General features: G+C 34.6%; 1 protein-coding gene across 3 annotated transcripts in view; it reads left to right on the forward strand.

Moving 5' to 3' along the window:
- KCNH7 (potassium voltage-gated channel subfamily H member 7) overlaps nucleotides 1–12,677 on the forward strand; it is a 220,409-nt gene that overhangs the window by 180,019 nt on the left and 27,713 nt on the right. For 2 of the 3 annotated variants that reach the window (XM_032693714.1, XM_032693716.1), the window contains 2 exons: nucleotides 414–613; nucleotides 10,054–10,306. In XM_032693714.1, the coding sequence (XP_032549605.1) occupies nucleotides 414–613; nucleotides 10,054–10,306 (453 nt within the window). Of the gene's footprint in view, nucleotides 1–413; nucleotides 615–10,051; nucleotides 10,307–12,677 lie in introns of all 3 variants that reach the window. The other variant, XM_032693715.1, reaches the window with a different exon arrangement.

Consider the following 12,677-nt stretch of genomic DNA (forward strand, 5'->3'; position numbering starts at 1 on the left):
AATTATATTTTATTTTTTATTTAAACCCTGAACCTATAAATGTGTGCATAGCTTTTTAACTCTGGCCTTTGTTCTTAGTTTGAACTTAGCCTTAGTTCCCTGATTTTAATTCTACAAAAGTCTCTAGAATTAGGTGAACCCAACTTACAACACTAAACTCAGGTCTACAAATCTCCAAAGATAAAAATTACCAACTTGATTAAGATTTAGTGTTTAAGCCTCATCTGCTAACTGAGTAGGTACTCATACAATCAAATCAATAAAAAGCCTCAGGTAAACCAATTCCACATCTCTGAAAATGTAAATACTGCCATCTGAGCTGTTTTACATGCAAAGTACACTGTAAGAACTGTTGCATGATCTGCAAAAGCTGGTGTTATGACTTAAGTAAGTTTTGTTTCTATTTAATCCAGCACTAATGTACGCTAGCATTTTTGGAAATGTATCTGCAATAATCCAAAGACTCTACTCGGGAACTGCACGATATCACATGCAGATGCTGCGAGTGAAGGAGTTTATACGCTTTCATCAAATCCCAAACCCTCTGCGGCAGCGACTTGAGGAATACTTCCAGCACGCATGGACATACACCAATGGCATTGACATGAACATGGTATGTTGTTCTGTTTTTCAGGCAGCGGTGCTGAGGAATAGATAAATGCATGAGAATTTAGAGATTGCAAATGTTTATTATTTATAAGCTGTAAAAGTACAAACCTGAGAAGGTGAATATACAGCAATTATTGAGAACCAAGCCAGTATAAGTTTGGCACCCAAAAACTTAACTGACTAGGTTATCACAAGCTATATCAGAAATCTGAATTCACACTGAGAATTGCAGATGACAATTATAAGCTTAAATAGAGAAAAAAAATTCATAGGTTTCTTGTTTCAGACATACCTGTTTCAGAATTTATTTGTTCTTTGGCCTGATTTTCCACTTCCAGTATCAAACAAGATTTTGGTGTGTTGGTATCTACAGTTACTGTTCTATAAAACCTGTGGAGATCAATTCTTTTTCAAAATCCTACTGTGTAATCTAGAACAGGTATATTGGGAGTGAGTTGAAGAGGCAGGTTTATCTGCTCTTTTCAAAGTGAAATATTTGAATTACATGATAATCTAAACAGTAGTTCGCTTGCAATCACAACCACACAATTCTGCACTGAAAATCAACACAGTGCTACTAACCATTTAGCCATCCACAGAAACTCATTTCTAGGAAGTAAAAAGGCACAACACTCACATTTTCTGTTCTTGATTTTAAAAAACCTGTAAAGTCTCCTTGTAGAAATATATATTATGTGGCCAGCTGAAAAGGAATCACAGTCTGATAATGAATAAAAGTAAGCATCTCTATTTCTGGCTTATTTTTTGAAGACAACAACATTTTTTTCTGAAAAGTTGACATCGATTTGAAGACCCTGAGAGCATTGTGCATCTTTAGGATCTGTGAATCTGTGTCTCTAGAGGGATACTTCCCTTACTTCCCTGAGATATTCAGGATTGGAGATTAGAGACTATGCAGAGCTCTCCATAAAGCTGTCAAGAACAAGAATATCTATACATTTTTGTTAAAGTTTAGTTAGAAATTAACCTCCAAAATTTTGACATAAATTCAAACAGCTTCCACATGGTATCTGTACATATATTTGTGAATGACTGTCAGAGTGATACAATTTTATGCATTCGGCAGAAACTGTGGTCTTGATTAAAAGCTTTTATGAAGCTGAATCACTAAGTTTGACCTTATCATTACCATTAAGTAAAGCAGATCTTATAAATAAGACAGAAAATTAAATATCATGGGCTTCACCTCCCACTTCCATGAGTGTCCCCTCCAGAGGGATAACATAACCAGCGCAGAACAAGGATACGTGTATAAACCTCTGCTGGGGATTACTGCAGTGGAAGGCAGCATCAGTAACTTCATCCTGTGTGGCACTGAATGGCCCTAATTCCTTCTGATAGCAGTGGGATTGTGGGGTACTCAACACTTTGCAGGATCATGCCCTTAAGCTGCAGGTGGGTGCAGCCTAAGCCTAAAGTAGCTCATTGAATTATTTCTGAAGATATTACAAAATCATGTGTGCCTTAATTAATTCATTACCACTAATGGATGTACTAAGAACACCTGTTTCATATGAAATAATAACTAAAACTGGATGTGTTGTCAGGTGAAATGTTGCATAATTCAGAAATTGGTGTACTGGAATTAGTCTTGGATTTGTTATTAATGTGAAATAACAACTAAATGGATTAAATTGACCATGTTCTGCAATATGACTGTGAGGTAGTATGGAGGCTTTCTTTTAAATAAAATGTGGAAAAAAAACAAGTTTAGTATCTCTTTTTGGTTTATTTTATTTCTTATTCTGTTCACAAATCTATCCCTCAGGTTTTGTGGCAATCACTTAATTTCCTTTAAAAGCGAGTTTAAATGTATTACACTTAGTGCAAGGATAATATAAGAATTGTGTGATTTATGTTGTACTTATGAAAGATTTATCTCTTTCCTGTCTGCTTCACACCTAAATACATGGAATAACACCACCCACTGGTAAGAGCAGGAGGTATTTATATCAAACTTAATTCCAGTATAAAGTGTGGAGAATATCCATGTTATCTGTCGGGTTTAGAGCTTGTTCAATGCTTTCTAATTTTAATTCTAACTTCTTGCATGATAAAGGGATAGATAGCAAAGGGAAATAATCCAAGTAGAATCAGATGTGGGGCAAAATGGTTACTAAAAATTAGACATTAAAAAATACTAATCTAACCACATTTATTAATCACTGTTTTACCCCACAACTCAAGTCGTGCTTTGCCCAAAAAAGGTCATGTGCATATTGGTTTGCATTAGATAGTTGCTCTGTAGGAATGTCACTCTGACAAAGTTGCCATGCCGCTGATCATTCTGCATTTTCCTTTCCGTGAATGCTCTTGGTTCAAACCATATATGCATGTTAGCATAAGCACCAGTGAAGTTTTCTTGATTATAAACCATGTGCATATGAGTTGGACTTGCATGTATTATTTACTAATTTTGCATGAAATATTTGCATTTACACAAAAAGGGCTAATACTGTCCTCAATGCCACAAATGTTTGATTCCTGCCAATATTTACTTGGAGCTTTTCTGCAAATATCTGAAGGTAGAATTTCATCCAATATCTTTTTTTATTATTATTTCATGACTGAAAAATCAAATATGTAGTCCTCTTTCTCTTTGAAATATGAAATACATATTAATTTACATTTTATATATATATATGTACATACAACATATACACACAAGTACTCATATATATATATAAATTAAATTGGAGAATATATTTCAAAAGGTGCTTTAAATTATCTCCATTAATATATTTAAGAATTCAGGAAAAATGGAAAATAATAAATGAAATTAAACAGAAACCCTTATGAAGTAATACTGTACTAAGACTAAACTTGAGTTTCTAAACAAAATCCTACCACTTAGATAAAAAAACCCAGAAGATAATCCTTTATGCTCATTTGAAATGGTTAAATTCAAAATTAGCTCTGAAGACCTGCAGGTGAAATATGCTGAGAACCTTGTTTATTTGTTCATTTGCTCCCTTCTGCTTCATTTCTACATCTTTTTGATTATGTTCCATTACATAATGTATTTTGATTAAGAACAGTTCCACATAATTATGCATGGACTGGATAAACAGGATTTGGGATTTATTTTAATCTGGATAAAAATCTTGATCTATAGAATAAGCATAATTTAAATCATATCCCTATGATATACACTGGCAAAGTCAAATTATATAAAATAATCTTTACAACGCATATTGTTTCATGAAAGATGCCACCTGTCCCAAAGATTCAATCTCTTTTTATTTTTTAAACTATCCTGTTCTGTTTTTCCTAAACTCTCCCTGCCTTCTTTTTTCCCTTTCATTCCCATGTTATCAGTCCAGCACTGATAATAGCATGCCTATGATGCTTACCCTAAAAAGATTATATATTTAGTGTTTGAAATACTTTTTTAAGTTCTGCATGAATTTTTACAATTCTGTCCCACCCCTTCTTTCCATGGATCTTCTGTGCATCTGAAGAGCTTTATTGGTTTATTTCATATTTGAAGAGAGTTCAAATATGTAATGTTTGAAGTAAATAAGTGGGACAAACTTTGAAAGGTGTTTAGTCAACTGTACACATTAATGAAAATTTTGGATGTGGGACAGATGGTTTTTTATTTTGGGGTTTACCCAGTACCATGGAAGAAGAGAGCAAGTCAGAAATTTTATGCATAAATTTATGACTTCTCCTGCAAATATCCAAGGTAATGATTAATTTCACCTTTGTGATAAGTTGTCTTAGCCAGCAGAGCACACACCTATCTTGAACCAGCAATGCTACTGTAGCAAATAAAGGGCAGGTTCACCATTGATTTGTTAAGGTATCTTTTGTAAGAAATTGGCCATTGGTACCTACCTGATTGACATCATTACATTTGTTATTCTTGCTTTTCCTCCCACAGTGAGCACTTCTTACAACAAAAACAATTCTACCAATAAAACCACTGCCAGTAATATATTTGAAGCAGAGAATTATAAAAGTAAATTAAATTTCAAAAATAGAAGGGTAATGCAAATTAGACATGTTTGAAAAAAAAGAGTAGTAAATGGTACCCCTTTCATGTTGGAAAGGGGTACTGCTGTTTGTCTACATGTCAGAAGGAAATCATAAGACATACCAGTCAGAAAGTACCTCAGATATAATTAGCTGTAAATTTGTTCTTTCATTTTCTGTAATAAGACCATTTAAAAAACATGAATGTCTGCACTGAATTAAGTAACAGAAAAGAAGACCCTAGAGAAAAAAAAAGATTCTCAAGAGTGTCCATCTGTTGCTAAATGATCCTCTATCAGTCTCCCACTGCATTGTATTTTGTGGTCTGAAGTCTCAAAAACAAGAGCAACTATGAATTTTTCAACTATTGTGTTTTTGGAAGTATACAGATCTGGTCTCTTTCCAACTTCTACAGACTTTGAACTTTTCTGTTGATACAGGAGTCAACAGTTGAAGAAACTGAAATAATTTTCTGTCTTCCTCATCCAGCAATGTATCATGTTTCAGAGATCACCTTTCAGATGTACTCAGCAAGTGAAATAAGATTATAGAAGAGTGATTCACTGCAGTTCCACTAATTTCAACATAAAACATCACACATCTGTGCTGTGACAATGACTAAAAAGAATCTAATTCTTGATAAGGTTGTCAGACTTCAATCTCATTGAAAGGCGAATTAGCTCATCATCATCATCACACACTGCTTCACTTCTCTCTCAACTGTTGTAAGGAACTCCTTCATATACTGAAAAATTAAAAAAAAAATCTCTGTATGAAGACAAGGCTTTTTCAGAAAAGCCTTTAATAATCTTTATTATATTTGGAGCCCAAGAGCTGCTGGAGCAGAATTATTGCCACCTGTGACCTTGTTCATTCTTTTCTAAATGGTGAAAGCCCTTGGAAATGTTTTGACCTTCTATTCATGGAAACAGTTCATTTCTGTAATTAATTATCAGACGAATAGTAAAATTTAAATTTTTGCTAGAAATAAAGCTACTGGATTGCAGAAATGCTTAGCCTAGGTGAAGATGTTATGAAAATCTGACAGTCAGATGTTTGTGGCAGAACTAAATCCCACACTACTCTCCATCAGAGCAAACAGCTACTGGGGGACAGACATACTAACTCAAAATTTCAAAATACCCTAAACAGACACACAACAAACAAGAGCCCTCTTGTGCTCTATTCAACTGCTTCCTGGCATTTATTGTTTTATCCTATCTATATTTCAAGAGAGAAAATATGTGACAGAAGATTATATGCAGAATTAAAGGAATACGTTTGACAGCCAGGCTGCAGGGACTGAAGCATCTCTCATGCTTGGAAAGGCCGAGAGATCTGGGACTGTTCAGCCAGTCTGGAGAAGTGGAAGATCACAGGGGATCTCATCGATGTAAACAAATACATGAAGGGAGGGTGTAAAGAAGGTGGAACCAGGCTCTTTCAGTGGTGCTCCATGACAGGACCCGAGGAAATGGCCACACACTGAAACAGGAGGTTTCGTCCAAACATCAGAAAACACATTTTACTGTGAGGATGACTGAGCACTGGTGCAAGTTGCCCAGAGAGCTTGTGGTGTCTCCGTCCTTGGAGGTATTCAAAAGCCATCTGGACATCGCCTTGGGTTACCAGCTCTAGGTAGCCCTGCTTCAGCAGGGAGTTGGACCAGTCAACCTTGCCAACCAGAAGTTCTTTCCAACCTCAACAATTCTGTGATTCTGTTGGTATGGAATGTGGTATATCCATGTTTAATGACAATTATTGTAGCTAATATCCTAGTTTGCTTCAGTTTGGATACTTTCTAAATAGTTTCTCTGGTACAGATGTCAATACCCATTCCAGAACTGAGGACAGAAAATCTAAAAATTGTCATGAATTTTTTAATTTATCCAAAAAAACCAAGGTTGTCATTGCCCCAAACAGTTATTTGTCATCTGAGGTTAAGGCACAAAGATGTGTCCAATTCTGTTGTCACAAATGTGTCTGATACATGGGTGAGTGATAGTTTGTTGTCATCTTGAAAAAGAGAAGTTAATGCAGCTGGACTTCTCTCCTCTTGCAAAAGATCACAGTCTTCAAGGCAGTATGAATCAGGTCCCTACTATCCCAACTAAATTGCAATTCCATGTAAAGTGTTTTACATCTTTCTGAATGACATTTTCCTCCTCTCTAAGCATGCCACAGAGATAAATCAACATTATTTGACAATAAATAAGTTTTATTCCAGATAGGAAGAGATAACTGAACTTGGGCTTCATAACCATCAATGAGAGACAACTGGAGCCTATGGTCACAGCATCCTAAGTGATTCTCTTTTATTTTTTTTCGGGGGGGGGGGGCAGTTAAAGCTGATTTTATGTCTCGTTACACGTCTTTTTAAAAATAACTGTGTATCTCTTGATCTCATGAGTTCTGATGCCAAACATGATTCTAACCATGAGAATACACAATTTTTCTCACCAGGGCCTGGTGGAATCACAACTGAAGAGATATTGAGTGTAACTATAGAAACATATCGGGAAAGAATGCAGCAATTGAGACTCACACCTGTATTCAAACAATTTATTAGCTTGGGATTTTCATTTATGATAATTTCATTAAAAAACATTTACAGCTTTATAATTTTCAATAATTTTATTTTTTGCATTACCTAATCTTGAATTCATATAATTTCAAGAATTTTTCTTGCCACATTGGAGTGTAACTTAAATGTGTTTAAAGACTTCAAAACCACACAACAAGTGAAAAGAAGTGAAATGGAATGGCTATTTTTAAGTTAATCTTAAGATTTTGAAGACTACATGGATGACTTTCTAATATTTAGAGAGGGCAGTATGTGTATACATACTGTATTAATGTTGATTCTCATTTTATAATAACATAATTTTCAATACAATTGTTTCAGTAATTAAAATCTAAAAATAAGAAGTGTACATGAAGGTTTGGTTTGGCAAAGTGTTGTCTGTACTGCACAACATAAAACTTAGTTTGGAAACATCAAATTCCATATAGTGTCAGCTACTGGACTTAGATTAAATACCTCACTACATAATGTACATAATATGGTAAGCTCATTTTAACAATGTAGTTTATAACAATGTTTTAACAAATTTATTTTCAAATTAGCTTCTTTCTTGCATTTCCTAGCTTGTACTGATGGAATAATCTCCAAAACTCCGTTGGAAATCAATGTTATTTGGTTTTCCTTCTAAACATTTGAAAATTGTATAAAACTATTTTAGAGTGTAAGCTCCATGGGGCAGGGACTTTTTAGTCACAGATGCTTGAATGGAGGCTGGTGTCTTTCAGATGTTATTGGCATATAAATAACTATTAACTAATATGCAATGATTTTAGAACAGTTTCATGTTAAGTATAAATTAGTTATAAAAATAATTGTTTCTTTAAAAGGATATCCAAAGTATCTTCAGAAATATAAACTAACACACTTGGTCTGCATGGTTTTTGCTTAATGGTAAAATACAATTCCTTGAGAAATGAGGTAAACAGCTGATGTGAAAAATTAATACAATTTATTCTAAGTTGTGCTTCTGACTTTCCAACAATTAAAATACCTTTTCTTGTAAGTACTTCTGAATTCAAAATATATTTCTGATTTTGCATCCTATAGAAATGGAGCTCTTCTAAATTTTATTCAGATAGATGTATAGCGTACTACTTAATTCTTAACAGATCTTCTATATTCACATGACTAGAGAACAATTTCAAAATAAACACTGGTAATATGTCCCCAACTTTGTATCATTTGACAGATGTATTTGTTTATCAGTTTCTCAGTGTCATTCAGCAAATAAGTTGATACAATCTACAGCCTTTTTCTTTGAATATAATAGCATTAAAATAAAAAGCGTAATTGGATACTAAGATATTTCTATGGGTGTGATAGATACTGAAAACAGAGTGGCACCACAGAAGCTTTTCATTTATCATATTTTCTTTTGCTTACTGTTGTTGAATGTTGGCTTTTTCTGAGGATGTATAAATTTCATGTGGTAATGCCCTAAAGCTCATAAAATTTTTGTATATATTTATTAAAACATTCTGTTTGTTATTTCACAGCCTTGATTTCCATTAACAATCATAGAAACATTTCAACTCAGTTCAAGGTACTAATATTTCATTTGTAAAACATAGCCTGGCTTGTGTGGACAGAAGCCTCATATCAGAAATGTGTTCATCTTCTTTGTTAGCAAGGGACATGAGTTCTGAATATCTTTGTGCAAAAAGAGTGAGTGCACAGACCTTTATTGTGCTGAAGTAGAAATTAATATAGCAACAAGTTAATAATTTTGTATATATCTTTTTTTCTGTGCAGAAATATTTGCACATTTATAGAAAAATAACGCAGAGGATAAAGAGTAATGAATTAGTAGACTGCTCTAATAACAAAAAGACACATCCTGTTCACATATTCATAAGACTTATAGCATCAGTACAGGTTTTGCCTTTAGAAATATGCAACAGTTATAGCCAGTCGTATTCCATTCACATCTTTGACAGCAGAAAACAGGATATAACAAAGGAAGGGTAGTGCCTGGTAATGTGTCAGCAGGCAATCACAAGGTGGGCAGTAGTCCCATGAAGTCAGTAGCAAAAATCTTTATATATTTAAAAAGAATCAGAGGTAATATAATCCTAGACAATTTATAAAAGCTCACACATAATGAGTACGTTGTAAACAGCTCACTTCTTTCCTTCTAAACAAAATTAAAATGTTGCCATGGTAGCCAAGAGGAGTCCCATGGTTCTACTTCAGGCAAACTCCCATTGTTCTGAGTAAGACACGAGCAAGGACCACAGCAACTAGCCCTGTGGTTTGCTGAACTAATCATCTGTCTATGTAAATCTGCATTACATCTTTGTTTCAGTGACTCTTGTTGCTTTTTCTGATAAAAATCCAAGTCCCACAAGCAGAATATATTTAACATGAAAATCCTAATAAAATGGCCTGCTTTTGAAAAATATCTGATGTTGAGATAGCTCTCATTTTACAAATGTCATGGTTATTTCAGCAAAAACATATCTTATAATAAACATAGTACTTTTATAATCAATAAAAAAGAAATAGAGATGTTAGTCCAAATAGGTGAAATTCAGTCAAGACTCTCCCTTTAACTGTTTTATTTGTTATTTTACTGTGGTATGTTCATTCTTACACCTTGATACTCTTTGTTGTAGTGAAACAAAGCTTAATAGCATATTTTGTAATCACTATATAGATTAGTATTTACATTAATACACACATTGTATAAACTTTGCAATATAGATTACGATATGCACTTGTTGAATTTTAATACTCTGACAGCTCTTAGAGCCACATCTATCTGTATGTCACTTCATTCTTTTTGTCCAGGAAGAAAACATAAAAATTATAAAAGGAATTTTCACAGCATTCACATAAAATCCTTATGCTTGCCTTTCCAGGTCCTGAAGGGGTTCCCAGAATGCTTACAAGCTGACATTTGTCTGCACCTCAACCAAAATTTACTTCAGAATTGCAAAGCTTTCCGGGGGGCCAGTAAAGGCTGTCTTCGAGCTTTGGCTATGAAATTTAAGACAACACATGCTCCTCCTGGAGACACTTTAGTGCACTGTGGAGATGTTCTCACTGCTCTTTACTTCGTGTCAAGAGGCTCTATTGAAATCCTTAAGAGTGACATTGTTGTAGCCATCCTTGGTAAGTAGATTATTACAAGACATGTTAAAAGAGTCATAGATTTGGAAAGAAGTATTCATAGTTGTTCCTGGGGAAGGAAAATTGTGAATATTTTACTCACTCTTATTTAAAATCAAGTAAAGAAATTATTTAAGGAGGAAAGTTTGCATTACTGTAATAATTCATGCGTACCACAGAGCTCACAATTTTGGATATCTAAAGATTTATCTTTAGTCAGATACATCCTTAGGTAAATGGTAAGCTGCAAGTTGAGAGAAAGCAGATATCCATTTATTCCGGTTCTGATCATGCTGCAAGAATCAAAGTCAAGGACACCCTTTTCTTGAACAGTGATGAGGGTATTGAGACACATAGACTGCCTTATACGCTAACTGGAAGAATCTCCTTCAGCCATTCAAAAGGTCTTCTAAAGGTTTTCACAAATGTCTGTTTCTGCCCACTGGGCATATAGAAAAAGAAGAGAATAACAGATTAATCTGATCTAGGTGTAATAACACCAGTATATTCTGCTATATTGTTAACATGTTCTTTTTGGCATAGCATAGTGAATTATTGGTTTCTTTCCTAATGAAGTTGGTTCAGGGCAATGCTCAGTCCATCTTGGAGTTCACCTGCAACTGGTGATAACTTTCATGTGAAACCAGTAAGACTTCATTAGCTACAGCAATTTTAAAAGTAAAATAACTAAAACCCTACCTAAAGAAGACTACAGATTTATTTCTCCAATTTTGTATTAAATAACAAGAGTGCAAAGAGTAATTGAGTAGATCAGTAATGATTTTGCTGTACAGAAGCCTAAACTAGTAATGTAACATATGTAATGTCATTCATATGTTTTTCTTTCTGTTTAGCAGTCACTGTAGGAACTTACAGTCAGAAAAGCAGCTGAAGCAAGATGTGGACTGATGGCAGTATGTTGCTATTAGTCCACTTGTAACCGATTATTCTGCTAGTATCCACAGGGTCAGTATGTGAGCAGAAGAAAGATATGTCTAAAGCAATCCTTCCCTAGGTTTAGATAGTGTCATCAAGATAATGTGTCATCTCATGCTGTTCCATCTCATCAGCTGGGTCTGCTTTAGGCACAAGCAAAGTAGGAAGCATGCAAATATAACGCTCTGAGGTTTTTACTTACCTGTCTAAGTGTCCCTGATTATGAGCAGTGTGGTTCATCAAGGAGTTCATCTCTTACATCAAAAATGTGTAAATTTCTATAGCACTCACAATCAAGAAAAGTGACAACTTTATGAATTCATCAGTTTCTTCCTGGGCCAAGGATGCAGACCAGTCAAGTTTTCACGTTAAGCACATCAGATCCCTATGGTCTCACACTGCAGCCGAAACCCAAGTGTTTGCAAGGCAATGCCACTTCCAGCCTACAGCTGCACCAGGGACTGCAGTTTGGAGCCCCACTCTGCAAGTGAATGGTAGTTCAGACAGAAAAACAGGTGTGCACAACTGCAGCCAAAAGTACTCCATGAGCTCACATCTGTTGCATGGTCCATGAGGCAAGATAGTTGGCTCCAGTTAATGAGTTTGTGGTATCTTGAAGAATCTGCAGAGAAAGAATAGAAATGAATGAAAATTACTCTGCAATGAAATCGCACAGAAACCTAACAAAGTTTATCAATACCTAGCCAAACGTTTTTAGGTAATTGCTTTTTATGAAAAATGTACACACAGAAATGGACATGCAAAACACTCAATGCTTTGTCCTCTGGGGTTGAAAAGACTTGAGTCCAACAGAGGTAACATGAAGTTTTCACTCTTAACAAGTATTGAAATTTCATCAAAGAAATCAAAGAGTTTTCTGAGAAATGTTGGGGGTTTTCCCACAGCTTTTCTCAAATTATCAGCACTGTCTGATGTGGATGGGTTAAGTCTAATCAGTACTGACATGACAACAGTAATTCTATGTCAAATCCTTAGAAAATAAAATGGTTCTGGAATCTACCATCTCTTTCAGCTTTGCAGACAAGATATAAAAATACTACAACCATGTCAATACTCTTACTGCAGAAAAGGTGTTATATGCCTTGAATAGGGACCTCTGCATTCATTAACATTTAGGCCAGAAGGACTATATTTTCTAACCCCTGTTATGTCACTGACTCCTGTTACATTTCATACCTTTAACTATCTGTTATGTCTTATAACTCTGTTTGATGAAAGAAAAGCAATAGGTTTTGATTTGAAGACATAGAGATGAAAAAATGATTGCTTTTGTTGGCAGTTTATTTCCATAGTAAATAATCTTTATTTTTTAATATATATGCTTTATTTCCACTGTAAAATTTTCTTTCTTCAATTTCTTTCCATTGGTTCTTGCTAGGCATTCTTTCTTGTATTCTGGAAGCATTACCTCCCAAGT

The sequence above is a fragment of the Chiroxiphia lanceolata genome, chromosome 7 (assembly GCF_009829145.1).
Source record: "Chiroxiphia lanceolata isolate bChiLan1 chromosome 7, bChiLan1.pri, whole genome shotgun sequence".
Lineage (NCBI taxonomy): Eukaryota > Metazoa > Chordata > Aves > Passeriformes > Pipridae > Chiroxiphia > Chiroxiphia lanceolata.